Source organism: Cynocephalus volans, chromosome 10, assembly GCF_027409185.1.
Source record: "Cynocephalus volans isolate mCynVol1 chromosome 10, mCynVol1.pri, whole genome shotgun sequence".
NCBI lineage: Eukaryota > Metazoa > Chordata > Mammalia > Dermoptera > Cynocephalidae > Cynocephalus > Cynocephalus volans.
In genome coordinates this window covers 81,065,002-81,092,745 of record NC_084469.1, presented here as the reverse complement: position 1 = coordinate 81,092,745, position 27,744 = coordinate 81,065,002, and the positions used below count along the sequence as shown (strand labels likewise).

The 27,744-nt window shown below is 49.7% G+C and overlaps 1 protein-coding gene across 6 annotated transcripts in view; it reads right to left on the bottom strand.

Annotated features, from left to right (window-relative positions):
* Positions 1 to 27,744, bottom strand: part of ZNF423 (zinc finger protein 423) — a 325,449-nt gene that overhangs the window by 240,567 nt on the left and 57,138 nt on the right. For 3 of the 6 annotated variants that reach the window (XM_063110329.1, XM_063110335.1, XM_063110333.1), the window contains exon 2: positions 26,044 to 26,103. In XM_063110329.1, the coding sequence (XP_062966399.1) occupies positions 26,044 to 26,103 (60 nt within the window). Of the gene's footprint in view, positions 1 to 4,201; positions 4,282 to 8,972; positions 9,140 to 26,043; positions 26,104 to 27,744 lie in introns of those variants that run through there. The other 3 variants (XM_063110331.1, XM_063110332.1, XM_063110330.1) reach the window with 3 other exon arrangements.

Sequence of the window (27,744 nt, the reverse complement as noted above, 5' to 3'; positions counted from 1 at the left end):
AAACACTAAATTCAGGTTTACCTGCCACAGAAGGTGCAAGGAGACTAATCTCCCCAAGTGCACCGAAGAGAAAATGTGTTACAAATGAGTCAGACAGAATGACATAAGATGCCTCCTCTCCCCGCACACAAACCCCTCCCTTAGAGCCATCTAGCAGCTCCTCCCCTCCACTCCGTTAGCCCACTCTAGCCATCGTCACCCTGGTTCAAGACTTTGGTACCTCTTCCCCAGATGACTACTAAACTTCCCCGGCTTGTCCAGCCACGCTTTAAACTCTGAGTGGACACCTGGTATGTGGTAGGCACTCCCTGTCCCACCTTCACCTGCCAGTGGTGGAAGATGGTTTATCCGGGAGCCTAAACACCAGCAGCATCCAGATCAGGGATTTGTTTTAAAGGATTTTTAAAATAGTCATCCTTGCAAAAAATATTACTCCCTCATACTCCTTAAAGAATGACACCCCAAGACTAAATTATAGTAGCAAGTGGTACACACATGGGGGACAGAACTTTAAAGAAATACAAGGAACTGATCACTACACAAGTCAAGCTAGTGGTTACTTCTGGAAGGAGGAAGGGATTGTGACTAGGACGAAGAACATAAATAGGGCTTCAGGGATGGCTGGCAACATTCTATTTATAGACCTGGGAGGTGGTTTTTACGGTGTTTGCCTTATGAAAATTCACTGAATTCGTTGATTTTGGGGGGTCTCTTTATGTGTTTCATTTTACAATAAAACAGTCTAAAAAATAATAAAAGGAAAGTTTGCCATACCATTGCTGGAAGTTGATGAAAACCAAGGGCCAGCAATGGCTGGAGGGGACATCAAGCCAGCCCAGGGTCAGCTTACATACCAGGTTCTACAGATCTTAACAGACATTCTGGTATGATCAGGACAGGCTCCCCAACAACACGAGCCTCGTGAAAGGTCTCAGCCAGGAATATGCTTTGTGGGATAATAGCTGTTTTAAAGCATGGAGTTGCACTTCTGCAAATCCACACACGTGTGTCACAGACCAAACCTTCTTGCTTTTCACCACTGTGCTTGTTTGGAGTCAAGATCCCCAAAATTCTGGAAGTGTTGCGAGTTTAGAATGAGTTGGGTGCCTGATATTCCAAGTGAACAGTCTTTTTTGGGTGTAACTCCAACTCCTCCTTCAGACATCACAGGAAGTTGCTCTATCTGCCCAGACGGGGCCAGGATCCCCACTGCAACCTGACCCTTAGCCCTTACTCTCTTTGAGAGATTTCTGGTTGTGGACTCCCCAGTGGGCTTTAAGTTCCATGAGGGCCAGGATCACTTCTGACTTACTTATACTGTTTCCCCAATGCCTAGTGTTTTCTGAATAAACAAACGAATAAATCATGAATGAATGAATGAACGTTGCATGAATGCATAAATGAATGAATGAATTTGTCACCCTTCCATAAAAGCTTTCCTCTCTAGAGTACATTCCCGGGGATCAAGAACCACATCTGCTTTACTTACCATGGAACCATGGGCATCTGAGCCAGGGCTCTGCACACAGTAGTCCCCATTATATTTTTATAAAATGAATGAGTGAAAAAAAAAATAACTGTTAGGGATGGGTGATGCAAAAATGACCAAGACATGACCCTGTCGTCAAGAACCTCACCCTCTATCAAGGAATCGAGAAACACCTATCGGACAATGTGATAAAGAAAAAGGTAGGGTGATGGGAGCACAGGAGGGGTCTCAAACTGTGAGGGGGAAGCAGGGAGGGCTTCTTGGAGGAGGCAACATGGAGCTGCCAGAAAGTCTCCCCTCTGGGAGGCAGGACAGTACCTCCCAGGAGGTGGCCAGGGTCTCCTCACCCCCGCTAACTTCTCACCAGACCCACATCTGCTGCTTCCACCAAGAGTCATCTCTGCAAATTCCCCACGTCGTGCCATCACCACATCTCCCCTCACACGTGCACGCACATGTGCATACACACTGAGAAAACTCTTTGCCTCCCAAATACAGTACGGCCTGAGAGAGGTTAAAGCCAAGTTACTAAACCTCCCCAAATTTGCTCAGCAATAAAGGGAGATGGTAATAGTGTTTCACTCATAGGCTGTTGGGGAATAAACCACGAAGTGCTCAGCACTGCACTGGGTACTATCACGGTGAACAGCTTCATTCAGACCAACATTATTATTACTAAAGAAGGTATGCTTTAGAGGAAAAGTATTGCCTGTGCGGGTCTTCCATGTGCACTGGATCCCCTGTGATCGTATTCAGATGCAGAGTCTGAGTGGGCAGGTTAAGGGAGAGGCCCAAGATTTTGCATTTCCAACAAGCTCTCAGGCCAGGAGGATGATGCTGGTCCACGGACCACGTTTTGAGTAGCAAAGACTCTGCCCAACAGAGTTCCAGTTTCCTCACTTATAAATGAGAGCAATAATAACCACCTCACTGGGTTGTTGTGAGGATTAAATGCAACAACAGCTAGGCACAGAGTGGGTGCTGAGAACACAGTAACTCCCTCCCCACCTCCCTCCTCTGCTCCCACTAACTGGCTAACTGCAAATAGTATCCAGTTTTGCACACCTCCCCACCACACACACACAGAGCACAGTGACAGTGTTCAAATAAGGTTTAATGAGGGAATGAATGAATGAACAAATTCATATTTAAAACCCGCTCATCAAAGGGGCTGAGATCCAGCAAGCCGAGTCTCTTGTGCCCAGACACCTGGAGGTGCATTACTTTCATAAGCGCCAGCTCTGTCAGGGGAGGCCTGCAAATCAAAATCCCCACATCAGATCACATCAGGCACGAGGCAGGCCCAGACACCCCAGTAGGAAGTGGCCCCCAGTGGATCAGCAGTCGCCCCTCCCATGTGTCCTCTCCATCCCTGGCTGCCAGAGCCCACGGGTGCCCAGACAGAAGCCTGCAGCCAGCCCTTCACAGGGTACAAAGATCCCATGCAAGCTTCCCAGTGACTCTGTAAGCTGGTGAGGCAGAAATGACCATCCCTTTGTCCAGATGAGAGGATGGAGCTCACAGGGGTAGATCAATTCAATGGAGGTCAGGCCAGAAGGAAGGAGAAAAGATGGGTGTCCTGAATCTCACTCTAAACAGTTTCCCTGTCTTACTTTCGAAGTGCAGCAGGGAAGAGTGAGGGCTAGCAGTCTCCTACCCACACCACTGTCACTCAGGATGTCAGAAGGACACACCAGGCTCTCTCAGTACCCTCCACCCTCGGGACATGCCTGTGCGGGACCTTTGTTCTTACCTTCAGCACCAGCCCAAACGCTGGCTGAGCCAAGGCAACCAGCCCCAGCCTGGTCTTGGAATACTTAGGGGGAAATGAGCCAAGTAAAAAGCCCACAACCTCCACAACTCTGAAATGAAGATGTTTTGTTTCCTGTGTTTCTTTTCATGTCCCTTTCTGTTTGAGTCTTAACCCACATATCTTAAGCTAACTGGGTTACGTGTTTCACACAAGCGTGCACACAGATGAAGACACAGGACGTTCCCGGCAGCCGTAGCTTCCCACGTGGCCCTCCAAAGGCAGTCACTTCCCGACCTCTGTCACAGATATTGCTTTGCCCGTTTCCGAATGCCACACAAATGGACACATATGTCACATAAATGAACGCTATGTTTTCTGTCATGTCCAGCTTCTTGCGTTCAGCATTATGACTGTGAGATTTCTTGGGTGTGGCAGTGAGGAGTTCATGTTCATTGCTAGGCTCATGCGTTCTTTTTCATTTTTGCTTTCTTAAAGGTCACTTCCCACCCATTCCTTTTTTCCCCCATCAGCATCACTGACAAAGAGCCGACAGAAGAACATGGACCAGCCCAGCACATTATTTCCTCTCCACCAGTTGCCCGGTTAAGGGTTAAGGCTTCACCATTACCACACCTGGCAACCAGACTCCACTAAGCAGAGAGCCCCCTCTTGTCTTTGACAGCCACCTGTGCAGGAAGGCTTCTTGCTGAGGCGGCTGCCAGTTCGGGGGGCACCAGGGAGGCAGAGAAGGGCTGCCTCTGTGGGTCACCTGCTCCCATAGCCAAAATGTGACAGGAAGGAGGTCAGGGTGCTTCTCTCAAGCCAAAGGAAGGATGTGTGCGTGGGAAAGCAGGAGGGTGGAAAGAGCTCTCAACCCCATAGAAACTCTTCTCCAAACCCTCACCCTCCTGCTCAGCTGCAGAGAACCTGAAAGCCACGCCTGACACGCAGCGTCTTACCAATGGTTTCCTCTACCCAGGCCAGGACAAGAGACCTCCTTGCATGACAGGCTTCCCTCTCATCCCACCAGCAGGCAAACCTTTAAAGAGGTGAGGATGCTGTTAAATGGTGCAGCTGCTGTGGAAAACAGTGTGGTTGCTCCTCAAAAAATTAAGCAACCTGAGTGTCCATCCACAAATAAGGAGGTAGACAGATTGTGGTATATCCGCACAATGGAGTATCATCAGCCATAAAAGTGAAGGACAAATGACACGTGCTACAACACAGATGAACCTTGAGGACATTATGGTAAGTGAAATAAGCCAGTTACAAAAAGACAAATATTGTATGAATCCACTTACACGACATACCCTGAAACTGTCAAATTCACAGCGACAGAAAGCAGAGTGGTGGCTGCCAGGGGCTGAGGGAAGGGGGAATGCAGAGTTAGTATTTAATGGGAATAGAGTTTCAGTTGGGAAAATAAATTCTGGAGATGGATGTTGGTGATGGTACCACAACAATGTGAATATACTTAATGCCACTGAACTGTGCACTTAAAATGGCTAAAATGGTGAACCTTATGTTACATGTATGTTACCACAATTTCTAAAAAAAAAAAAAAAATTTAATGGGAAAAAAAGTAAAATGCTGAGAAAAAGTGTTGTACACAGACGCAAGAAAAACGAAAGCAGATATTAATAAGACAAAGTGCAATTCAAGGCAAAAATCATTAAAAAAGACAATGAGGGTTGTTTTATGTATTTTTTTTAAGAGAGGGTTTGCAGTCCAGTAAGTCCAAAGTGGGAGCAAGGCACAGAAGAGTGCCTTCAACCAGAGGGAATAACAACAGTAAAAGCCTTCTCTCTCTTCTCTCTCTTGCTCCCAACATCACTCCAAAGAAAAACCAACATTTGTGATGGGCAAGAAAGCATGCACACTTCCATCAGCCGAGGGAGACCCTATGGCGAAGTCCATGACAGTCCCTCGACTGGACATCTTCATCCACACTTTTTTCACATCTTGTGATTTTCTGCGCAAGTTCCAAGCTCTGAATGACTCCCCCTCCTTTGGCTTCTTGTAAAACAAGGTTCTACACCTTGCAGGGCCCAGGAACTCAAAATGCCACAGGCCTGAGCTGTGGGGAGGCTGCCAGCCTCCACCCAAGGCTGTCTGTAACCAACACACAGATTCCTCTGCATCTCAGCAATAAAAACAATGACCCCCAGCACCGCAGACTAAATCCCACACCCTCAGCATTATCTTCCTGCCCGCTTCAAAAAGCAGTGCTATGACAAAGGGACTGCTGGCCCCATTCTACAGATGAGGAAACTGAGGCTCAGAGAAGCCAAGTCATGAGGCTGAGGTCCCAAGCAGGAGGCAAAGCCAGAATTCAAATTTATGACCAAGCAGAATCCAGATCCCAATTCTTAACCATTAGGCTGTGGTGTGCTCCTGAGACATTCAAACCACCTGGGGGACTTCAGAGCCTGGAAACTAGGTAAGGCCTGTGAAAGCAGAGAGAAGGCATTCCAGAAGAGGACCCAGGCACTTTTTTGTTGCCAACCTTGAGGTTGGATCAGGTGCACAAAGACATCCTTTAACAATACACACTCTCATCCGAATGGAGAGTTTTGATAAGAATCTATTTGACCCAGAGAGGGTAGAAGTTTCACCGTCATCCTCAACTGATAAGAAAAGAAACTTGAGGAACAATCAGAGAGGACATGGACAGCCAAAAGTCACCCAGAGTTAGGCCTAGCAACCAAGCCAACCAGGCCTCATCCTTTGACCCCAGAGAGTCAAACCCCACCAGGTCCCCAGGAACATGCCCTTCGACACAACACCAAGGATGACATTCCAGCAGGCACCAGGACACAGATGGAATTCTCTGAAATCCACGTAGCCTTCCTGCTAGGCCACCACACACTGCCTGCTTGCCAACCTGATGCTTGGCCCTTCATTTTTCATTGCTAATTAATTTGGATGGAGATGTCTTTAAAACGAGGCTTACGTCGGGTCCTCCCCACTGTCTGTGAACCAATTTCATTACAACAGAAACTGTGTTGCCAAAATGAGAAATCCCCTCCTTTTCAGGCCTGTGCCCTTGAAGGCATCTTATTAGAAAAGACCATTTCTTAATTAACATTTTTGATCTTTAATCCATTACACATCCCTCTAATCCTGTGTGGAGGTACGGCTGGCCCACTTCCGCGGGCTGGCTCTGGGCTGCGCGAGGCTGGCAATTTCAGCACTGAGGGCTCGCTCACAGCTGGACTCTGCCGCTCCCAGACACCACCGCTGGTCCAGCCGTGGGTATGTTTCCTGAGCGGGAGCCAGGAACAGGGACTCGGCACAGACACCCCCGGATGGGCAAGTCTGCAGACAAGAGTTTATTTCATTAACCCCTGAACTCCATCTCTTCTCAGCACAGAATGGTTTCAAGCAAAGGCTGTTTTAGCTGATCCGGCTCCCACTAAGCATGAGAGCTACTAGGCTGGTCTTCCTTCACACTCTCACAAATCTCAAATAACTTGACCATATCTATAGGAAGAGCTAGTCCCATCAAGGTCATGGGCCCCACTTTGGAAAGCACTGGACCTGCCCAGTGACTCCCTCCTTAAAAGACTCTGGGTTTGGGGGACCCAACCTCTCTTGGTTTCCCTCCTGCCTCCCTGACTACATCTCTCCTCGTCTCAACCTTCATTGTTGATGTGTCCCTAGACCTCAACCCCTTGTTCTCCGTCTACACTCACTCCCCCAGTGGGTGCATCCATCCCAGCTGTAAGTGCCAGCTACACACTCATGACACCCAAATACATCCCAGTTCCATCCTCCCCCTGATCACCAGACCACACATTCAAGTGCCCACTCTAAATCTAACAGGTATCTCAGACTTACCGTGGCCACACTGAATTTTTGAGCCCTGCCACCCGCCGCCAAGTCGCTCTACATTGTGGCAACTCCCCCTCCAGTGCTCCACACTTCCATAAGCAAACCTCCAGCCACTCAGCTGCTCAGGCCAAACACCCCGGCCGGAGGCATCCCTGGTTGCTCTTCTTTTCTCATACCCACATCCACTCCAGTGACAAGTTTGCTGGATCTAGCTCCGAAAAGAAATTCTTACTCTGCCCTCTTCTCACCTCCTGACCTCATCCGAGCCCCTCATCTCACCTGGATGAATGCGGGGCCGGCTTCACTATTGTCACCCCCCCCACACACACGCCTCTTCCCCACACATACTAGAGAGACCCATCCAGATAAAAATCCGATCATGTTGCTGCCCTGCTCCAAACCCTGCCTGGCTCCCATCAACTCAGAAGAAAGGAAGAACACTGCTCCCGCCCCTCTGCATGGCTCTAAGTCTTCCCCTCAGCACACGGGCCTCTCTAACAGCCCCATACAGACAGCCCATCACTCTCCATCTGGTCACCCTGCTGGTCACCTCTGAATGAAAACACGTCAGGTATTTATTCATTTACTTTTCTAGCACCACCTTCCCACTAGGCTGTGAGCTCTATGCACAACAGGGACTTTGTTGATCCTGTTCACCATCTGGAACAGTGCCCTGCACATAGTAGGTGCTCACTTACCTTTGTGACTGAAAGAATGAGTGAATGAATGAATGAATGAATGGGCCTAAGGGGATTTTCCCAGTGGTGACAGAGGCTGACAGTCATCACTGCCCTGCAAGGAGAGGTCCTACAATAACAGCATTGAGGCTCATCCAGCAGCAGCTGATATCAAGTAGAACTTCCTAGTGATGTAAGTTCTGAGGAACTGTCCATCCATGAATAAAGGCATAGCTTGAGCCTCATGTTGGATGACTAGGGGAGGGAGGGACAAAAAACTACTGACAGTGGGAGGAGAGATGAATCCCAGGAACGATTAAGGGAAAAGGACAAGCCGGAATGTGGCACTCACGGACTCTGAAGGGCCGGCTGGGGGTGCACAGAAAGGGCAGGACCCTGGGAGACACTCGTGTGAAGGCTTCACAGAGGGAGGGGATGGCACAGGGCCTCAAAGGATGTGCAGCTTCAGAGTAGGTGGGAGGGAGGAGAGGGCGTTCCAGGAGGGAGACACAGCCTAAGCAAAGGCTTTGGGGTTAGAATGAAGGACACAAGTGGGGGGATGCCTATAAGAGACCCTTTCTGGGCCTTGTGAAGTCCCCCACCTCAGTCTCGACTCTCCTAGCCAATTGCACCAGTGAGACCCTCCACTGGTACCACCCTGCCTTAGTGCACCACAACTTCCCAAGGTGCTGGTGGCCCCTGAATCTGGCCAGACACAGAGCTCGTCTAGTGCTCCTGATATTTACCACTCCCTAAAGCTCCCCATCTTCTGGCCTCCAGAGACCTTGACCTGAGCCCTGGAGGCCATCGTGCCACAGAGCATAGGTCAAGAGCCCTTCCCCACAGCAGCAGGAGGCTAAGGCACCCAGCTCCCACCTCCCTCTCCCCCAGGCCAGGGCATGGAGGGCTGATGGGCGGCAGCTGGAGAGGTCACAGGGTGGGTGTGGAGGTGCAGAGAGGCCAGTCTTCCCCAACACCAGACAAGCTCCTTTTAGAGAAACCCTGCCAAGGCCAGAGCAGACATCTCCAGGTCAGGCTCCAGCAATTGGGCTGGGGGTTGGTGCTCAGGGGGAAGACCAAGCATAACACTCATGCTGGAGACAGTTCAGTACCCACCACACATCCCCACTGTATTAGCCAGGGTTCTCCAAAGAAATAGAAGCAACTGGATATATGCACAGATATAGAGAAAGAGATTTATTATGAAGGATTGGCTCACACGATTGTGGAGGCTGAGAAGTCCCACCATCTGCCGTCTGTAAGCTGGAGGCCCAGGAAAGCCAGTGGTGTAGGTCAAGTCCAAGCCCAAAGGCCTGAGAACCAGAGGAGCCAATGGTGTAAGTCCCAGTCCCAGTCTGAAGGCCCGAGAAACACGAGTCCCGATGTCTGAGGGCAGGAGAAGATGGATGGTCCAGCTCAAACAGACAGCGTGAATTCCCCCCTTCCTCTACCTTTCTGTTCTATTCATACCCTCAACAGATTGGATGAAGCCCTTCTACACTGGGGGGGAGATTTTCTTTACTCGGTCTACCAATCCAAATGCTAATCTCTTCCAAAACACCCTCACAGACACACCCAGAAATAATGCTTTACCAGCTATCTGGGCATCCCTTAGCCCAATCAAGTTGACATATAAAATTAACCATCACACCCGCCCTTGCACACTGATGCATGAACCCTTCATGAACCTGTGGATTGGACACAGGCCCATTCCAGATATCCCAGGTGGGGTCCCAGCTTTGGGGGACAGGAGATGCCAGGTTCTAAAGTCAGCCTATGAGGCAAAACTGTGAGTCAAAGTTATTCCTGAAAATTCTTTCATCTGCCCTAAGATACGGCTGCCATGGCTTGGGATACATACATAGAGACAACGGCTATGAGATGCTTGGTTCATATGTCAGGCACGTGGGATGAAAACGCACATCATAATACCACCCCCCTGAGTGAGCCAGCACTTTTGACTACAATTACCAACCCTCTTTAAATTCGTATTGCCCTCTTTTTCTGGCAAATATGCATACCTAAATTGAGAGAAGTGAAATGAGTAAGAATGACCTATAAATATGCACATATTGCTGTCAGCAAGATAAGGAGGGACCTGTGCTGTAATGCAGCTCTGCCACAAACTTGCTGTGTGACATTGGACAAGACCCCTAGCCTCTCTGAGCCTCAATTTCTGCATGTGACGATAAGGAATGATAATTATACCTATGGCCAAAGTGCTACTGCAAGGATTCAATGAGGTAATGCCTGTGGAAATGTCTGGTTGAGGGAGGCAAGTGAACAGAGTGACAAGCACAGGGGCCTGGAGACAGGGATCTGAGTTCAAATCCTGGCCCGGTCACTTACCAATGACAGATGCTGGGTCTCTCTGCAGGAGCATGCTGCAAATGCCAGCACATATGCAAACACACTCCTGGAAGAACCATAGGGGTGCACAACAGCCAGCCCCCAAAGCTATCCCACCATGTATAGCTGTGGTCCTGCCTGTGCTATGGCCTTCCCCAAGAGCTGGGTCCTAGGCAGTCCCTTGAGGTCTCCAGCCTCCGTGGCTTTGCAGAACACAGGGATTGTGGCTGGAATCCCAGGCTGACCACCTCTCTTTCCTTTCTCTCCACGTCTGGAGAAGGCATTTCCTCCCTCCCTGGGTCAGGTTCCTACCCAGACAAAAAGTCCCCCCAGGGCCTCCAGAGAACAGCTCACCATCGAAACTCCACAAGGCATCCACCAGACTGGGTAAGTGACCACTGGCAGGCCTTACCCAGGCCAGGCCCACAGTCCTTCCCACGGGGAGAGGAGCAGGACAGGAAAAGGGAAGGGGGCTCCAGCTGGACTTTGTATCTCAGGCACAGAACAACGTGCACACAGAGCAAAGAGTGGGTGAGTGTCGAGTGTGTTTAGGTGTGTGTGTGTGAGTGTGTGTGTGAGTGTGTGTGTGTCTTTTGGCAAGTGTGTCTACAGAACATGAAGTGGTGGAAAGACCCTGAATTAGGAGCCCCAGCCACAAGCCCTCTAACCTTTCTGAGCATCCATTTCCCTAACTGTACCCCTCTTGGAGGTTGGATTCTACTCAAATAAAATGATAAATACAATAATCCTGTAAAAACTAAACAAGGGGTGGGCATTACTAGATGAAAACCCTCTGGCCTGTCTGCATAAACCACAGCCAAATTACAGTCTGGGCAGAGGAGGAGGAAACCATGAGTGAGAGGTCTGCAGCTGTGGAGCTCAAAGCATAGGATGTAAACAGAACTTCCCAAACAGTGTTCTAAGACTCCATGAGTGGAGGATAGGTGATCCTCAAAAAAAGGGGTGGGGAATAATTTCTGAGGTCAAAAAAAAAAAGGCTGGAAGAACCTTTCCTAAGACTCACAGCATCCACTGGCATATCGAGGGCTCCTCCAGGTCCTGCCTTAAAGAAACCCACTTAATTGCTTTTAACCAGGCACTGAACAGCTGCCCCATCAGCCCCAGGATGCAGGTGGTTAAGGCAGCCCTCATCTCTGTCCAGCCCCTCCAGGCTGTAACGCATGGAGCTCCAATGCTGTGGTGTGCACTTAGGCCCCAAGCATTTTTCCAGGGTCAATTTAAGAAAGAACTCTAGGAAAGACGTTTCTGTACTTCATGCCAAATTGTTACTGAGATAGTGCCTGTTGTTTGTTCAATGATTAATGAGGATCTGCACAATAAATTCCTCAGCATTCAGTGCCAGCAGAAAAACATTTGTCTGTCCCAAGTGCTTAAATCAGACAGAGGCCTTCATTCTATTTCTTCTTTGGCTTAGGCTGCCAGGAAGCTCAGCTGCAGAACTAACCCTTACTTTAGGTTTCTGACATAAGTAGTCTTTTCGTCTACTATTTTAGCTGCCCAGTGGTGCAGGGGCCACCTCATATCCTTTCATTAACAATCACCACAGTTAGCATTTATTAAGTGCCTGCTCTGTGCCAGGCACTGTGCTGAACACATGACATCTACTCTCTTGCTTGCCCTCATAGTTACACCACAAGGCAGGGGCTTCCTGCAGGTCAGGAAACGAGGCCCTGGAAGGTGCAATGACCAAGTCAAGTCCATTGTCACAGCTAATAAGCTCAAAAGTTGTGCTGTATGTCACCTACTCACTGTCTGTCTCTTCACTCCAGAATATGAGTCCTGGAGGGCAAGGACTGCATCGTGTCCTTGTGGCCCAGTAAGGCACAACAGACACCTGACAATAATGTGATGAATGAATTAGTGGTGAACCCAGGATTGAAACAAAGGTCTGTTTGCTTCAAACACACGATTTTAACTTTTCTGTCTGCAGGGCTTGGTAAACCTAACCCTAAACTTAACCTTAAACGTCACCCTAACCTTATCACTAAATCTAAGTTTACCTCTTGCACAATCCCCAATTAATTAATTAATAACCAGTGAAATGTTCCCTGCCTGGCCTTGTCCTCAGTTCTGTGGGGTGAGCGCTCAGGCCACAAAGGCTCGAGCCAGCCACAGAGACAAGATGCAGGAGCTTGGGTGACAGCACGGACTCTCAGCACAGATGGTGGGAGCTCATGAAGTCTGCAGCAGGGACTGGGGGTCTGGGATGGGGTTCAGGGGTCGTTTTTTCCCCTCCCAGGAAGCTTGGGCAGACCAGAGTGAGGCAGGCCTGGGCCAGACAGACCTAGAGTAGCGGACGCCGGGCAGAAAGGCCGGGGCTGACCGCCACTCACAGAAGCGGCTGCTCTGGCCTGCAAGGGCTGGCCCAGCGGGTGGGGAGGAGATGCCCTGTCCCGCTTCCTGCCCGTTCCTGGCTGGCCAGGAGCCCCACAGCCAGCACAGGAAATAACAAGGGCCCCCAGAGACCGCCCAGACGGGCCCTGCTCCGAGGCCACCCGGGGAGGGAAGGAGGCTATTGTCAGCCTTTGTTTCAGTTTCCCCAGTATTACCCGGGCTCCAAGAGGCCGCTGGGAGCTAACAAAGCTTACCCCCAACCTGCAGCTGTCCAGCCGACCCCAGCTCTGACCCTGGGGACAGGCCCACCGGGCTCCTGGGCTCTTAAAGCAGCAGGTGCAGGGTGGAAAATGAAGTCATGTGCAAGTTGGGAAAGAAGGTGGTGCGCGCAGGCCAGAGCTGGCCAAACAGGGACACACAGATGGGCGCTGGAGTCCAGGTCCACACCCAGTCAGCCCAGCACTGGGCCCAACAGCAGGGGAGCAAATCTTGGATGGAAAGAACGTTGAAGGCCCTAAGGGTACAACAAAGAAACCCAAGAAAGAAAACAGAGAGCAAAGAGACAACCTAGACATCTTGTATGCCCGCCTGGGTGACATCCCAGAAGCATGTTTTTTTCTGCTCATCTGCAAGCCTAGGGGTGTGAATGAGTGTACAGTGCACACATGTGCATGTCTCTGTATGTGCACACACTTGTGAGTGCACATGTGCATGTGTACATGTGGGGGCATGTGCAAACACACCCATATATGCATGTATGGGTGTGCATGTGTGCACACTTGTGTTTGCAGGTGTCTGTGGATGTGCATGTACACATGTGCATGCACTTGGCTGTGTGTTCATGTGTGTGAATATCTGTGCATGAGTTGCATGTGTGTGTTGTGTACGTAGACAAACATGTGAAGGCCTGTATATGTGAATGTGCGTATTGTGGGGAAGAGTGCAGATGTGTGTGTACTCGTGTATGTACATGTGCATTGTGGGGGGTATGTATGTGCAAGTGTGTATGTGTATGAATGTGTGTATGCATGCTCATGTTTGTGTGTACACGTATGTGTGTGGTGTGTGTGCACATGCATGCATGCACAATGACTTGTGAGTTTACACGTCACCACTGATGAGCACTCTCAGGCTTGTGCCTATCAGCAGTCGCTCATTCCCACAACAACCCTGCAGCCTCTTACTAGCGGTGTGTCACTACAAGTGACCTCATCAGGGCTCTTAGCACATTCTAGTGCACCTTATTCCACAAAGATGCAGAAAGTCTCCACAGAGTCAACTGTGAATTAGCAACTACCGAAAGTGAGCCCTAGACTCAGACAAAACCCCAACTAGCTGTGAAGCACTTCACTAGTTGCTTTACCTCTCTGAGCCTCAGTTGCTCATTTGTGAGAAGGGAATGATAATACTTCCTACCGCCTGTGGGCAACAAGGCTTAAGTGAGACACATATGTCAGGTGCACAGCCCCCTGCCTGGCACCAAGTGAGTGCTCACTGGATGGCTATTATTTTTTAATTGTTATTGTTATTAGAGTATGTAGTGGATTGAATTATGTCCCCCCAAACTCCCTGAAACTTGAATTGTGTCCCCCAAATTTTATGTATTAGAAACATAGCCTCCACTGTGACTGTTAAGAGGGTGGGAGATCCTGTTATGGTAATTGAAAGGTGGGGCCTTGAAGAGGTGATTGGACTGTAGGACCATGTCATAGTGAATGGATTAATAATGGTGGTCAGGGGCGTGTTTCTGAGGGCTTTAAAAGGAGAGTGAATGTGGAGGTTAGCTCTCTCTGCTCTCTCTGCTTCTGCCATCTTGCAACGTGAGACCCCTGGGTCACTGTCACCATCACCAAGACCCTCACCAGATACGTTCCCTGGACTTTGGACTTCCTAGCCTCCTAAACTGTAAGCAATAAATTTTGTTTTCTTTCTGAATTACCCCATTCTAGGTATTTTGTTATAAGCAACAGAAACAGACTAATACACAGTGCTAGTTGCTGAGGAGACAATGGTGAGCAAAACAGGCACTGTCCCTGCCCGCACATGCTTGCAAGGTTTGCAAAGCATTTAGCCCTAAGAAGTAGAATGGCGTGAGTAAAATGTATCATGTTTACCAGATACACTACCATTCTAATGTGCTAACTACTATCAACTTTGGCCAGCAGCCATCAGTTAAAGCAATCAACCTCAACAAAGGAAAAAATTATTGTCCATGTGTTCCAGGGAAGCAAGGTTGGTTCGACATATGCAAATCAATAAATGTGATACATCACATCAATAAAATCAAAGACAAAGATCATATGATCATCTCTATAGATGCTGAAAAAGCATTTGACAAAATTCAACATTCGTTCATGATAAAGATTCTCTTCAAGTTAGGTATAAATGGAAAGTATCTCAACATAATTAAAGCCATATATGATAAGCCCACTGCCAATATCATCTTGAATGGGGAAAAGCTGAAAGCTTTTCCTTTAAGAACAGGAACTAGACAAGGATGCCCACTCTCTCCACTCCTATTCAACATAGTGTTGGAAGTACTAGCCAGAGCAATCAGAGAAGGGAAGAAAATAAAGGACATCTAGATTGAAAAGATGAAGTCAAACTGTCCCTGTTTGCAGATGATATGATCCTATATATCAAACAACCTAAAGCCTCTACAAAAAAACTCTTAGAGTTGATAAATGATTTCAGCAAAGTTGCAGGATACAAAAATCAACACACGAAAATCAGTAGCATTTCTATACTCCAACAATGAACATGCAGAAAAAGAAATCAAGAAAGCCTGCCCATTTACAATAGCCACCAGGAAAATAAAATACTTAGGAATAAAATTAACCAAGGATGTGAAAAATCTCTACGATGAGAACTACAAACCACTATTGAGAGAAATTAAATAGAACACAAGAAGATGGAAAGATATCCCATGCCCTTGGATTGGAAGAATTAACATTGTGAAAATGTCCATACTACCCAAAGTGATCTACAGATTCAATGCAATCCCCATCAAAATTCCAATGACATTTTTCTCTGAAGTGGAAAAAGCTATCCTAACATTTATATGGAATAACAAAAGACCACGAATAGCCAAAGCAATTCTGAGCAAAAAAATAAAGCTCAAGGCATAACACTACCTGACTTTAAACTATACTACAAAGCTATAATAACCAAAACAGCATGGTACTGGCATAAAAACACACACGCCGGTCAATGGAATAGAATAGAGAATCCAGAAATCAACCCATACATCTACAGCCATCTGATCTTTGACAAAGGCACCAAGTCTACACACTGGGAAGGAGACTGCCTCTTCAGCAAATGGTGCTGGGAAAACTGGATATTCATATGCAGGAGAATGAAACTAGACCTGTACCTCTCACCATATACAAAAAAAATAATGACTTTTTTTTAACCAGAGAGGCATCAGTTACCCAGGTTCAGCCTAGTCACTTATGGCTTGTGTGTGTGTGTGTGTGTGTGTGTGTGTGTGTGTGTGTGTGTGTGTGTGTGTGCACATGCACGCACATGCATGCACACCTGCCAGCACATGCAGGGATTTTAAAGAAACATCAGCTGAGATGACATTAGCCTAACTACCCTGTGGGCTGCCCACAGTCTTCCACAGGACACTGGATGACACAGAACTGACCACACCTGACCCAGGAGCTGGGCCCTACAGACTGTCCACCCAGGAAGCCAGAACCAGCCAGGACTAGCCAGGCAGCATGGTCAGGCTGACCATGGCCATTTCCTACTGGGCATTGACCCATAGCTGCACAGTCCATGTGTCCAGCCCCACCCTCAGAAGAAGCCTGATCACATGACAGCCTCAGAGCCTCTGCTCTTCAGAGCAGACCCTGCCCACCTCCCACCAACCTTCACCCTACACCAGCCATGCCCATCTGGGAAACAAGCCATGCTCCACCAACCAGGGTCATCATGAGCAAGGACGAGCCCCTGAAGACTTGGTTCTACCCCAGTTCCATCTCAGTTTCATAAGGGTCAAAGCAAGATTGTCTTGTCCACTGTGGCCATGCCCAGAGATTGCCCGTCAAGACAGGAGAGAACAGCAGGAGGTGTGACACAAGGCAAGGGCCCATCTAAGCTTTTCTGTCACCCACCCAGGTCCAAGCTCAGAGCTAAGCTCCAATCTGAGCTGCCCTCAATGTGTTGTAAACAGCAATAGTAAAGGTGCAGAGGACCAGGTGGCACCTTAGGGGCTAAGTACTCCACATGTTTTCCCTCTCCTAGGGTCTTACACTGACCCTAGGAAGGAGGACGATTACTTTAAGGAGATGGAAGGACAGAGAGGTTATGTAACTTACTCAAGGTCATACAGCTAGTAAGCATCTAGACTTCAAACAGATTTTGCTCTTAATGAAAATCTGGCCCTGAACTGCCAAGGGCAAAATCAGATGAAGAGGTGGAGGTGAAGTTCTACACCTTGGCCAACATTTGCCAGGTACCTGTCAATAGCCAAGCCAGGCCTGGGCTCTGGGGACATGGTCACTGTCCCCAACGAGTGAGCAGAGCAGCAAAGGGACTGGGCACAAGAGAAGGAATATTATAACCAAGCAAAGGGCACTGGAGACCAGGATAAGGTGGCCCCCAAGGCTCAGGGAGCACAAAGAAAAGCACAAAAATTATGGCAGGGCTATCATGGGAAGCTTCCCGGAGGAGGTGTCATTTAGGCTGAGCTACAAAGGATGAGAAGGAGCTCCACAGGAAGAGGGCCAAGCAAGAGCAAAGGCCAAGGGGCGCAGGCAAGCCATAGTCCAGCAGCATCAGCATCACCCCAGATCTCTTCAGAAATGCAAAAGCTCAGGCCCCACCCAGACCTGCAGTCAGAATGTGCATTTGGACAAGGTCACTGGATTTGCATGCATGTTCAAGTCTAAGTGCTGATGTAAACCTGCCCAGGGCACATAAGGCTGGGTAACACCAGGAGCGAGCGCAGGATGCACAATAGCCTCCCCCCCCCCCCCCCCCGCAAAATGCATGAGGAATGATGTCATCATCACCCCCCCCCGCCCCCCCGACACACACACACACACACACACACACACACACACACACACACGCCTGACTGTGGCCCTGATTTAAGGCCAGGCTTCAAGTCACTAAAGAAATGTTGATGTCCAATGTCCACCAGAAGGGTCCTAGGGTCCTAAAGGAAGGGCTAACACTAGAGGTGACTCCTGTCCTCAAAGAGCACCTAAGCCTTGCAGGAAGTAGAACCAGCCTCTCTTTGTTATTAAAATACTCATTACTGATGTCTCCTTAAAAGCCTGACAGCAGCGGGATAATAGGTTTCCTGGGGAGGACAGCCCCACATCAACCAGGCCGGGAACCAGGCAACTGCACTACAAAAAGCAAGGGTCCAACGCAGCCCACCTGCTGAGCACGAGGCTGGGGACACAAGACTAATGACACAGAGCCCCCACCATCCAAGAAGCCCCAAGTCCACGGAGAGAGAATGGAAATCAAGACCAGCCCAGCTCTGTAGAAGTGAAGCCATCAGCCACGGCAGAGGGGAGGAAAGGAAATGTCACTCATACATGCCCTAGGCACCAGCACACTTGAGTCCTGACCACACACGTGCACATGGATGCATGGGCTCGGCACATAGAGATGCACAGCAGGCACATCCAAGAGGAAGCCACATAGAGTGTAGCCCAGCAGGAGCCCCAAGGCTGGTCCAGAGCCAGAGGGAAAGGGTGGGCAGGAAGCACCACATCCTCCTTGGAGAACTGGTCCACGTCAGCCCCAGAGGGCCCAGCATGCAGCACCACCAGGCTACAGGGGCTCAGAGGCACCAGGGGCCTCCCAGGGGTTCGAGTCAGGGCTGCAGCTACCTGGGCATACTCGCATGCTCACTCACACACACACAGGAGTGCATGTATCCATGGGCATGCATGGCACAGACGCCTGACCTCATGGACTGCTCACCATGGTAACAGAGTGGCCACCTCTCAGCTCAAGTCACCTCCTGAAGGTTTCTGAGGCCTCCTGTGCTCGGGGGAAGCAGCTCTAACAAAGGCACAGCCCAGACCGACCTGGCCGGGGGTCCATGGAGCCGACGGGACAGCACATGCCTGCCACTCTCCCCCAGTGAGCTTGGGGCCACCACGTCTCTCTACCCAGTCTGCCTGGCTCCACTTAGCTCAGCTCCCCACAGACTCTCCAACTGAGCTAATGAGAAACTCCCCAACTGGCCCCATATAAAAATGCATTTCATAAGTTTTTTAAATGCTGGGAAATTCTACATCTATTTAGTGAGACTTTTCTGCTCCTTTAAAATGTCCCCTGGTCCACGTCAAGAAGAGGACTGGGTTGGGGGCTCAAGCACAAAAGGTGGACAGCACCTGCCAAGCCAGTCTGGAGCAGAGCCTGGCAGCTCCCACCATCAGCCACAGCAATGGGACCCGGAGCCAGTGTCCTGGGGAGAGGGGTAGGACATCCTTCCTGGTGCACCCCATGTATGAGGGTCACTCAGGAAAGAATTCACAGTGGGAAGAAAGGAGAGTGAGGCAGTCTCCCCAGCCTTGATTTGAGGATTGAAAGAAAAAGTTTAACAGTGGTGGGAGCCCCTAAGAACAACTCCAGAGGGGAAAAGGACCACCCACACAAAAATGTTCACCATGGCATTATTTACAAGAGCCAGAACGTAAATGCTGTCCAAATGTCCAACGGAGGAGAAGCAGTTAAGGGGATTGATGCCCATCCTTTCGACGACTGTGAGGACAGCCACCAAGGTGGAAGGCCATGCAGGTCCAAAGATTAAACGAAGCTCAGATTTGACGGGGGCCACAGCAGAGCACACTGCACCTCATCTAGCTAGAAGGTATGTTTATACATGGATGGAGCTAGAAAGAGGCTGAGAGAAACGTGAACAGCAAGTGCACAGAAGCACAGGGCTGGGGGTGGAGTTTCTGAGTAGATGAAATAATAAATACATGCTCCAGCCAAACACTAGCAGGCAGGGGTGTGGGCTCCATGTAGGTTCAGCAGCAGCTGGACTGTATAGAGTGGCCTCCCCTCCCTGCAGTGATAGGCGCAGTCTTCCAGACATTTCTGTCCACTTCACCAGCCAAAATTTGGAGCTGAAGAACTGTACGGGGTGAGGAGCCTGCCATCTTGATCAGGAGTGAGCACCCTGACCACTCTCCCTACCTCACCCCTTACCCAGATAGGATAAAGAGAAATGAGAGGCTTCCAGGCACCCTTCTCAAGGGGCCCCCAGGACACCACACACCCAGATGCCAGCTCCAATCTCCCACCTGAGCATGTCCCAGAACCTGCAGCCCTAACCCAATCTACAGGTAGCAGGGGCTGGCGGAAGTGAGTCCCCACAGACAACCTGGTCCACAGTGTTTTCCAGGCCTGGTCTTTGAAGATGGGAAGTGTGTGAAAGATCTTCAAAGCGCACACCTCCTCTCCTTCCAGGCAGCAAAACAGGAGGCCTGGCTCCGGTTAGACTCTTCCACCTGACCCACGAGTGACCTGGGCACAGAGCTGCCCCCCCCCCACCGTGTCTCTGGGTCTCCCCTAAAACAAAGTACCTGGACCAACATTCTCAGAGGCAGGTCTGCCATCAACAGTTGACATGGGACACTCATGCATGAGTTGCATAGGTTCATATCCCTGCTCTGCCACTTCCTGGCTGTGTGACCTTGAGCAAGTGGCTAGTATCTCTGTGCCTCGTTTTTTCATCTGTATGTGAAAAGCAATGAGCAGGAGATTTGACTCCTAGAAGCACCTTGTACATGGGAGTGATAGTTCCCATTAACCAGGACAATGAGACTTCTCACATGGCAGGAAGGTCTAAAACTCTCGGCACAGTTCAACCCCAACAAGGTCTCAGACTGCTGGGCCATCGCAAAAAAAGTGATATCAAACATCTTTCTCAAACCACAGCATGTCTGTCACCATGCCAGAAATAAACTTAGCTGATCTGCCCAGGCATTGATATGAAGCATTTGTCAACAAATTCACTGCTTCCTGTCCCTGGACTGCCTCTCAGAGCCCCTCCACTGCATCTCTCCTGGCTCGTTCCAGAGCAGCCACATGGAAGGAAGAAGCCCAACCTGTCCCAGAGCCAACCTGGAGAGGTGGGAGATTCCAACAAGACTGTGACTACACAGCTATACAAAGATAAGCACCTTCAGCTCCCAGCTCAAATTTGGTGACAGGGGAAGGGGAGGCAAAGCTTCCTGTGCTTAGGTTGGTTCCCTGAAACCCCACATTGTACAGCTCAGGATCATGCATGTCATTCTGGCACCTGCCACTTAGAGACCTCATTCCAAAGGGCTTTCAGGAAAAAGGAGGAAGCGCTGAAGGGAGGATGGGCCACCAGGCAGGGATGGGCAAGAGAGAGGGAGAGAGGAGACATTGGCAGGAGGATGGGTCAAGGGCGCCGGACGCCCAGGACATCAAAACTAAGCAGTGGCCCCTTGGTAAGCCCACTCTTAGCAACCTCCTCCTAATCAGTGGCCAGGCCAGAACCAGCCAGTGTAAGGAGTTTCTTTGGCCTAAACAATGTTTCTTAAAAATAAGTGTTGTCCGAAGTGAGATACTTTAACTACTAGGAAGGCCAGAATCAAAAGAAACAAAAAAAGGAAAATAACAAGTGTTGGCAAAGATGTGGAAAAACTGGAATCCTCATACATTGCTGGTGGGAATAATGGTGCAAACTGGTGAGGAAAACAGCTTGGTGGTTCCTCAAAAAGCTAAACATGGAGTTACCATGGGCCCCAGCAACTCCACTTCTGGGAATATGCCCAAAAAAACTGAACCCAGGTGTTCCAACAAAAACTTGCACATGAATGTTCACAGCAGCACTGTTCACAGCAGCCAAAAAGTGGACACAACTAAATGTCCATCAACAGATGAATGGATAAACAAAATGTGGTATATCTTTTCAGCCATAAAAAAAGGACGCAGGACAGATACATCCTACAACATAGATGAACCTAGAAAATATTAGGTTAAGTGAAAGAAGTTAGCCAATAAAGACCACATATTACCTGATTCCATTTTTAGGATATGTCCAGGATAAGCAAATCTATAGAGATAGCAGATTAATGGTTGCCTGGGACTGGGGGCTGGAAGGTTGGGGATGATAGCTAAGGGTGCAGGGTTTCTTTCTGAGGTCATGAAAATGTTCTAAGTGGACTGTGGTGATGGTTGCACATCTCTCCGAGCATATTAAACTCCATTGTACACCTTAAGTGAGTGAATTGTATGATGTATGAATTACATCTCAATAAAGCTGCCTTTAAAAACATACCAGTTGCTAGGGCCAGCCCATGGCTCACTTGGGAGAGTGTGGTGCTGATAACACCAAGGCCAAGGCTTCAAATCCCTATATAGGGATGGCTGGTTAGCTCACTTGGGAGAGCGTGGTGCTGACAACACCAAGTCAAGGGTTAAGATCCTCTTACCAGTCATTTAAAAAAAAAGAAAAGAAAACATACCAGTCGCTATTTTTTTTCTTTTTTTAAATACAATGATTTCAAATGAAAATCTAGCTTTCTGGCTTCTCTTTTAAAAACTCAGAAGATCTGGCAATTCTACCCCAACCAGAATTCTGTCAATTCATGGAACAACCAGCAGGAGCCAAGGGACGGCTGCTCCTTTAACAGAGTCTGTGCCGTGGGCACGTGCCCAAACTACCAATTCACCTGCATCACCAGCCTGCCTCAGGTGGGCCTTGGAGCTTGTGACCCTGGTGGGCTTCCCCATTTGCACATTTGCATTTCCACATTTCTGAGAGGCTTGAACCTACGCTGTCAAGGAAGGGAGAAGACGGGGTTGAGGGTAACCCATGAACTCCCCTGAAATCACATACAAAACTCTGTGTGTGTTTGGGAGGAGAATCCGCATACTTCCATGGGATGCTCCAAGGCATCTATGACTCAAAACAGGCTAAGAACTCCTGCTTAAATTGTCCCATTAGGCCTGTCCCCCCACCAAACACACACACACACACACACACCACACACACACACATTCACACACACCACACACACACACACACACACACACACACTTTATGGACCAGAAAAATCAGGATCCAGTAAGAAATGACTTGTTTACAACCCCACACCCACGAGGCACCCCCATAGCTTGTCTCTGAATGCAGCACTCTTTCCCCTGGGGTCCCCCCATATTTGCCAGCCAAGAGGCAACAGTGGGCTGGCGCTCTCTCCTCCCAAGCCCCCTCTGCAGGCCGGAGAATATTGCTGTGAGCTGATCATCTGCTCTCTCCCCTGCCAGGCAAGGCCAGGCTCTCCATCATTGTCAGGGCCCCAGCTCGAGGGCACGGATGGAACCGGCTGTTTTATTCCTGGGGGTACGCAGCCACAGAACCCCCACCAGCAGGGGAGGCTAGGGGAGGCCAGGGGTGAGTGCAGAGCACACTGCACATTCTGCTTCTTTATTGGAGTTCTCCATCACACTCCCAGACCTAGGGCAAAGTGAGGGAAGGGAAAGGAATCATGAAAAGTTTGCACCCTGGGCCAGCTGGGCCCCCACAGAAGAGGGGCTGCTTCATGCCTTACAGCTCTCCACTCCTGGTAAAATGCTCGCAGCCCACGGCCATCTTGGGTCCTGGTGAGCAGAATGCACCTGTGTCCTACAGCCATGGAGCCTGTACCGCCAGGGATCTTCCAGAAGCCCCCACAGTGCCACACCTTCAGGTCTCTGCTCAGCTCTCCACCTCCTGATGCCAGGTGGTACAGAGGTTAAACCACAGGCTCTGGGGTCAGGGGGGCTTGGGTTCGAGTCCACAGCAGGATGGCTGGGCACCATGGATTTGCTACTGTACTGCTCCAAGCCTCCTTCCCTCATCTGCCAAATGAGAATGACAATTCTCAGTAGAAGTGCCAAGGGTGGCTTGGGGAGGTTTTGCTCCCCCATAATCTTCCCTGGCACCTACCCCCATTCTGATGTGGCCAAGTGACATTTTCTCGGTTTAATGAAAAGCATTAGACAAAAGCAGCTTCAACCAGGCCTTTGGCCCTGTCCTCCACCAGATGGCCGCCCCTAAAACCAGACCCCAGAGAAATGATGGAGATGCTGCTGGAAATGGCACCCAACTCACAGAGCTGTCGTGATGGTTGAACAAGATACTGCAGGTAACATGTTCACTCCATGCCTGGCACATACCAAGTAAGTGCTCAATAAATGTGACACCAGCCTTGTCCAGGGCTGCACTCCCACACTGACTTCATCCTGCCACCCAGGATTTGAGCCATCTCACAAGCCCCATGCTCAGGGAATATACACGGACTTTAATAGCCCAAGCCCAATGGAAGTGGGAGGAAAATGTATCACATGCATGTGATATTAAAAAATCATCAGAATTGGGCCAAGAAAACAAAACAACCCATGGCCGGCTGCGAGTTACCCACTGCTCTGGGTATCAAGGGATGCTCTGCCCTTCCTTTCCCCATCACTGAGCAGATAATCCAAAGCTGACTAGCGCCATGGAGAGCCAGGCTGTGGAGTCCTCGGGGGGCCAGAGGGGACTCATCAGGAGTACACATCTTCCTGCACATGCACGCAGGGCATGCTCAGCTCTTGGCTGGCAACTGGCAAATCTCACAACTTCCGCCATTCCCAGGCACTCCAGATAAGCCCTAAGACTGGCCATCCCACTATGGAATCACAGAACTGCGGACTGCAGGGCCCCCACCATGACATCAGCCTTGCCTTCTGCAGACTGGGATGCCACCTGGGTGCACACTCCCCCCCCGCTCAGGGCTCTCTGCCCACCAAAGCCACTGCCAGTGCCCTCCCACACCCCACTGCTGTTCCCATCTGTCCTCATCACCTCCGGCACCACTGGGAAAGCAGCTGAGAAGGAGGACCTTATATGGACAACACCAGGCTTTGCGCTTTCCTGGTTCAGGGGTTGGGGGCACAACAGGGGTCCTCTTTGGAGGCTGGCGGCAAGACAGAGCACATGCACCCCCATGTCCGTCAGGAGGCCTGAATCTCTGACACATGGAGCTTTACAGTCTCACTGCATCTGCCCCACACAGAAGGATACAGGGCAGGGGGCTGTGCAGTCCCTTCCCCCAGCCTCCTGTCCTACCCAGCACTGACCCCAAGGCCTGTCCTAGCCCTAGATGTTGCTTCCTAGAACTTGAGCACCACCCACCGTTGTGGCTTCAGACAGGGCCCCTCCCTGTAGAGGGAGCCCCTGTCATAGGAGCCAGGGCACCTGCAGACACAACATTGCCCAAGTCTGGGTCAGCCAGGACCCTGCGGACTCTCCAAGAAGCAGCCAGATCTGCTGGAAAGAGCACTGGAGCAGAAGTCCAGAGACCTGGGATTGAGGGCTGACTCTCTGCCCCTTCTTCTTGCAATCTATACCAGCACTTCCCAAATGTCAGTTATTTGTGAACCATCTTTATGATTTTTGCTGAATCTAAGTATTATATACTATTACTTAAGTTGTTCTTGTCAATTCACTTAATTTTTTCTCTCAAATGAATTTAGCACCACATAAGTCATAAATGTCTATAAAATCACAAATTAAATGTGTAACCATTAAAATGTTCAATGTTCATACACCTGATGCCTAAAACCACATTTTTGGAAATACTGACACAGAGCAAATCTCTCTTCTTGCCCCAGTTTCCTCAACTAAAAAGAGCAGAAGACTGGACTAACTGACTCCTTCATAGATCTCCTCATGCTTCAAGATTCTGGAATGGACTGGCTCCAGCTCCCCCATGAACCCAGAGCTGGCTGGTCAGGATCCTGGGACAGGCCTGGCACAAGGCAGGGGAAGGGACAAGAAAGGAGAGCCTTGCATCTGCTGGACAGGGAACCAGGGCTCGCATTGAGAAGAAAGGCTCTGGCTGGATGGGCACAAACAGGAGAGCCCAACCCCACTTAGGAGCTCCCAAGGACCCCAAAGCCACTTCCAACCTCAAACTCCGTAGGCTGCTCCAAGTTATAAAACTTCACAGTTAGAAAAACCTCATTTATCCAACTCTTTGTATAGCTGGGAAACTGAGCTGCAGAGAAGAGAAAGAGCTTATGTGGAAAACCCAAGTCCCTCCATCATCACATTACCCCATCACCCCAAATAGCCACACACCCCACAAGTCTAAGCCCCCTCTATTACCTCCCCTTGGAGGCATGAGCTCAGGTCTGCCAGCCCTGAGAGTGCAAAGCAGCCCCTTCCAGGAAGGGAAATGGAGAACTTCTGATTTAGATTGGAGTTTAAAAGTCCTATTAAAGTGGCTTTTATGCAATTAGATTGGAATGAATGTGCAGTGACGCCCATAGCAGGGAGCTTCAAGGCCTGTGCAGTGGGAGAAATCGCCGCCCATCTGAATGGTGCCCACAAGGAGGAAACGTGGCCCTCGGGAGAATAAGGGCATATTAGTCTCCATATGTAATAGATTTTATTGACCATATGGAACTGATATAAAAATCGTGTTGCACAGGGCAGTCTGGACTGGAGACAGGAATGTGACACAAAGAATATCATTTCCATAACCAGCTGGGTGGCTTTCTGAATTCCTGGGCCAGCCCCCCAGGACTCCCACCAGCCCCTGGGCATTTACCTGCTGCTGTCACGGAGGAATCCCAGGCCAGCGAGAAGTCCGAGGCCTCCCCCTCTTCAACTGAAAGAGAGAACAGAGATGGGCCTGTGAGTTTTGAAGCTGTATAAATAGGTCATCAGGTGGGGCACAGGGCAAGGAAGACGGAAATTTTGTGGGGGTCCTCATTATAATTACCCATGACCAGGGGAGCAGGGGAAACCTACAAAGCGGGCTTTGTTGGTTTCATGGAGATGTAAAATGATCAGAATAAAAGATCAATAGCAAATGAGAGCCGTGTCAGTTACGGTTTCCCCATCCCTGTGCCCCTGGCAGATATCACTAATCAGTCACAGCGCTGTCCCAAGAAACCAGTAAGGTTGCTCTCAGAAGCTGGCTAGTGCCCTCGCTGAGACCTGACCCACAGACAGACCTCAAGACATGCTGAGGTCAACTCCCCCAACGGCAGCAGGTTTGAGCACCACACTCATGGGCCAGCAACATCACAAGGCAACTTGCCACCCTCCATCTCAGACCCCGCATAACGAGGGCTGGGCAGGGATGGAGTGTCCCCACCATCCCATACCCCAGCACGAGACCTGGCTGGTTGAGGCCACGCACTAGGAGAACATGGGAGAAACGTTATACAGCATAATAACACTCTTGTGCTGGAATTAATCCCAGTCTGGAGTATGTAATAATATTAAAGCCGGGTTATGGACTTTGTAAATGGAACTTTGTTTAAGCCAAAAATGTGCATACACAGTATTTTTCAGGTTTAACGGGCTCAGAAGCTCTACACACATGCAGGCTAAAGCTACCATGTACCACCCAACTCTCCGCACTGTCAATGCTCTCGGGGGGGGGGGCACCATGTGAGCACACACTGGGAGCTAGGCATTGTGCTGAGCCATTACTGGGTTAAGTCCTCATCAGCAGACTCTCAGAGATGTGAAGCAATGGGCATGAGGTCTTAGAACTAGTGAGAGCATGCACAGAGTTCAGGCTCAAACCCCAGGTCATCTGTCTTGAAGGCTGCTTCTGAAACCACTCTGTATTGGGCATGAAGGATGCTGCCCAGGATGCCAGCAGCTCAGGACTGCAAAGCAGCGAGCCCAGCCCACCCCACGGAAGGCAGGTACACAGTGTGCTGGGCACCGGCTGGTGAGAGGAGCAAGCAGGTTCACATGAGCTCAGAACCTGAGTCTAGCACCCAGCACAGCCTGGGTTCAAATCCCACCTCCGCCTCTTACTAGCTGTATGACCTGAAGCAAATTATCTGACCCCCGGGTTTATACTTAAGCCATAGGGCTGATGGAGGATTAAATGGAATGATGTCTGTCCAGCACTGTACATTGTGCCCCATAAATGTCAGCTGGAATACTGGCCTAAGCACTCAGGTGAATCTGGTGCCGTGACTCAAACAGTCCTGCTCTATGTGGTGCTGAAATCTGCCCCCTTGATCGTCTTCCCATGGTCTTACTCCCCCACCAGAGCCTCACAGAACCCTTTTCTTTTAACCCTCAGAAACAGCGCACATAAGAGGGAGCACACCCACGTCAACAAGCAGCAGGCCAAGGAATGCTAATGAGGTGTCTCTCTTTTCCAAGTTTGCATCCTGAGAGTAGAAACTCGGGATCAAGACAATGAAATGTAGAGACCATTTGGGCTGGGACTGAAGCTATTGTTTCACTTAGCTCGTTACAGCTGGGGTGGGTTTTCAAA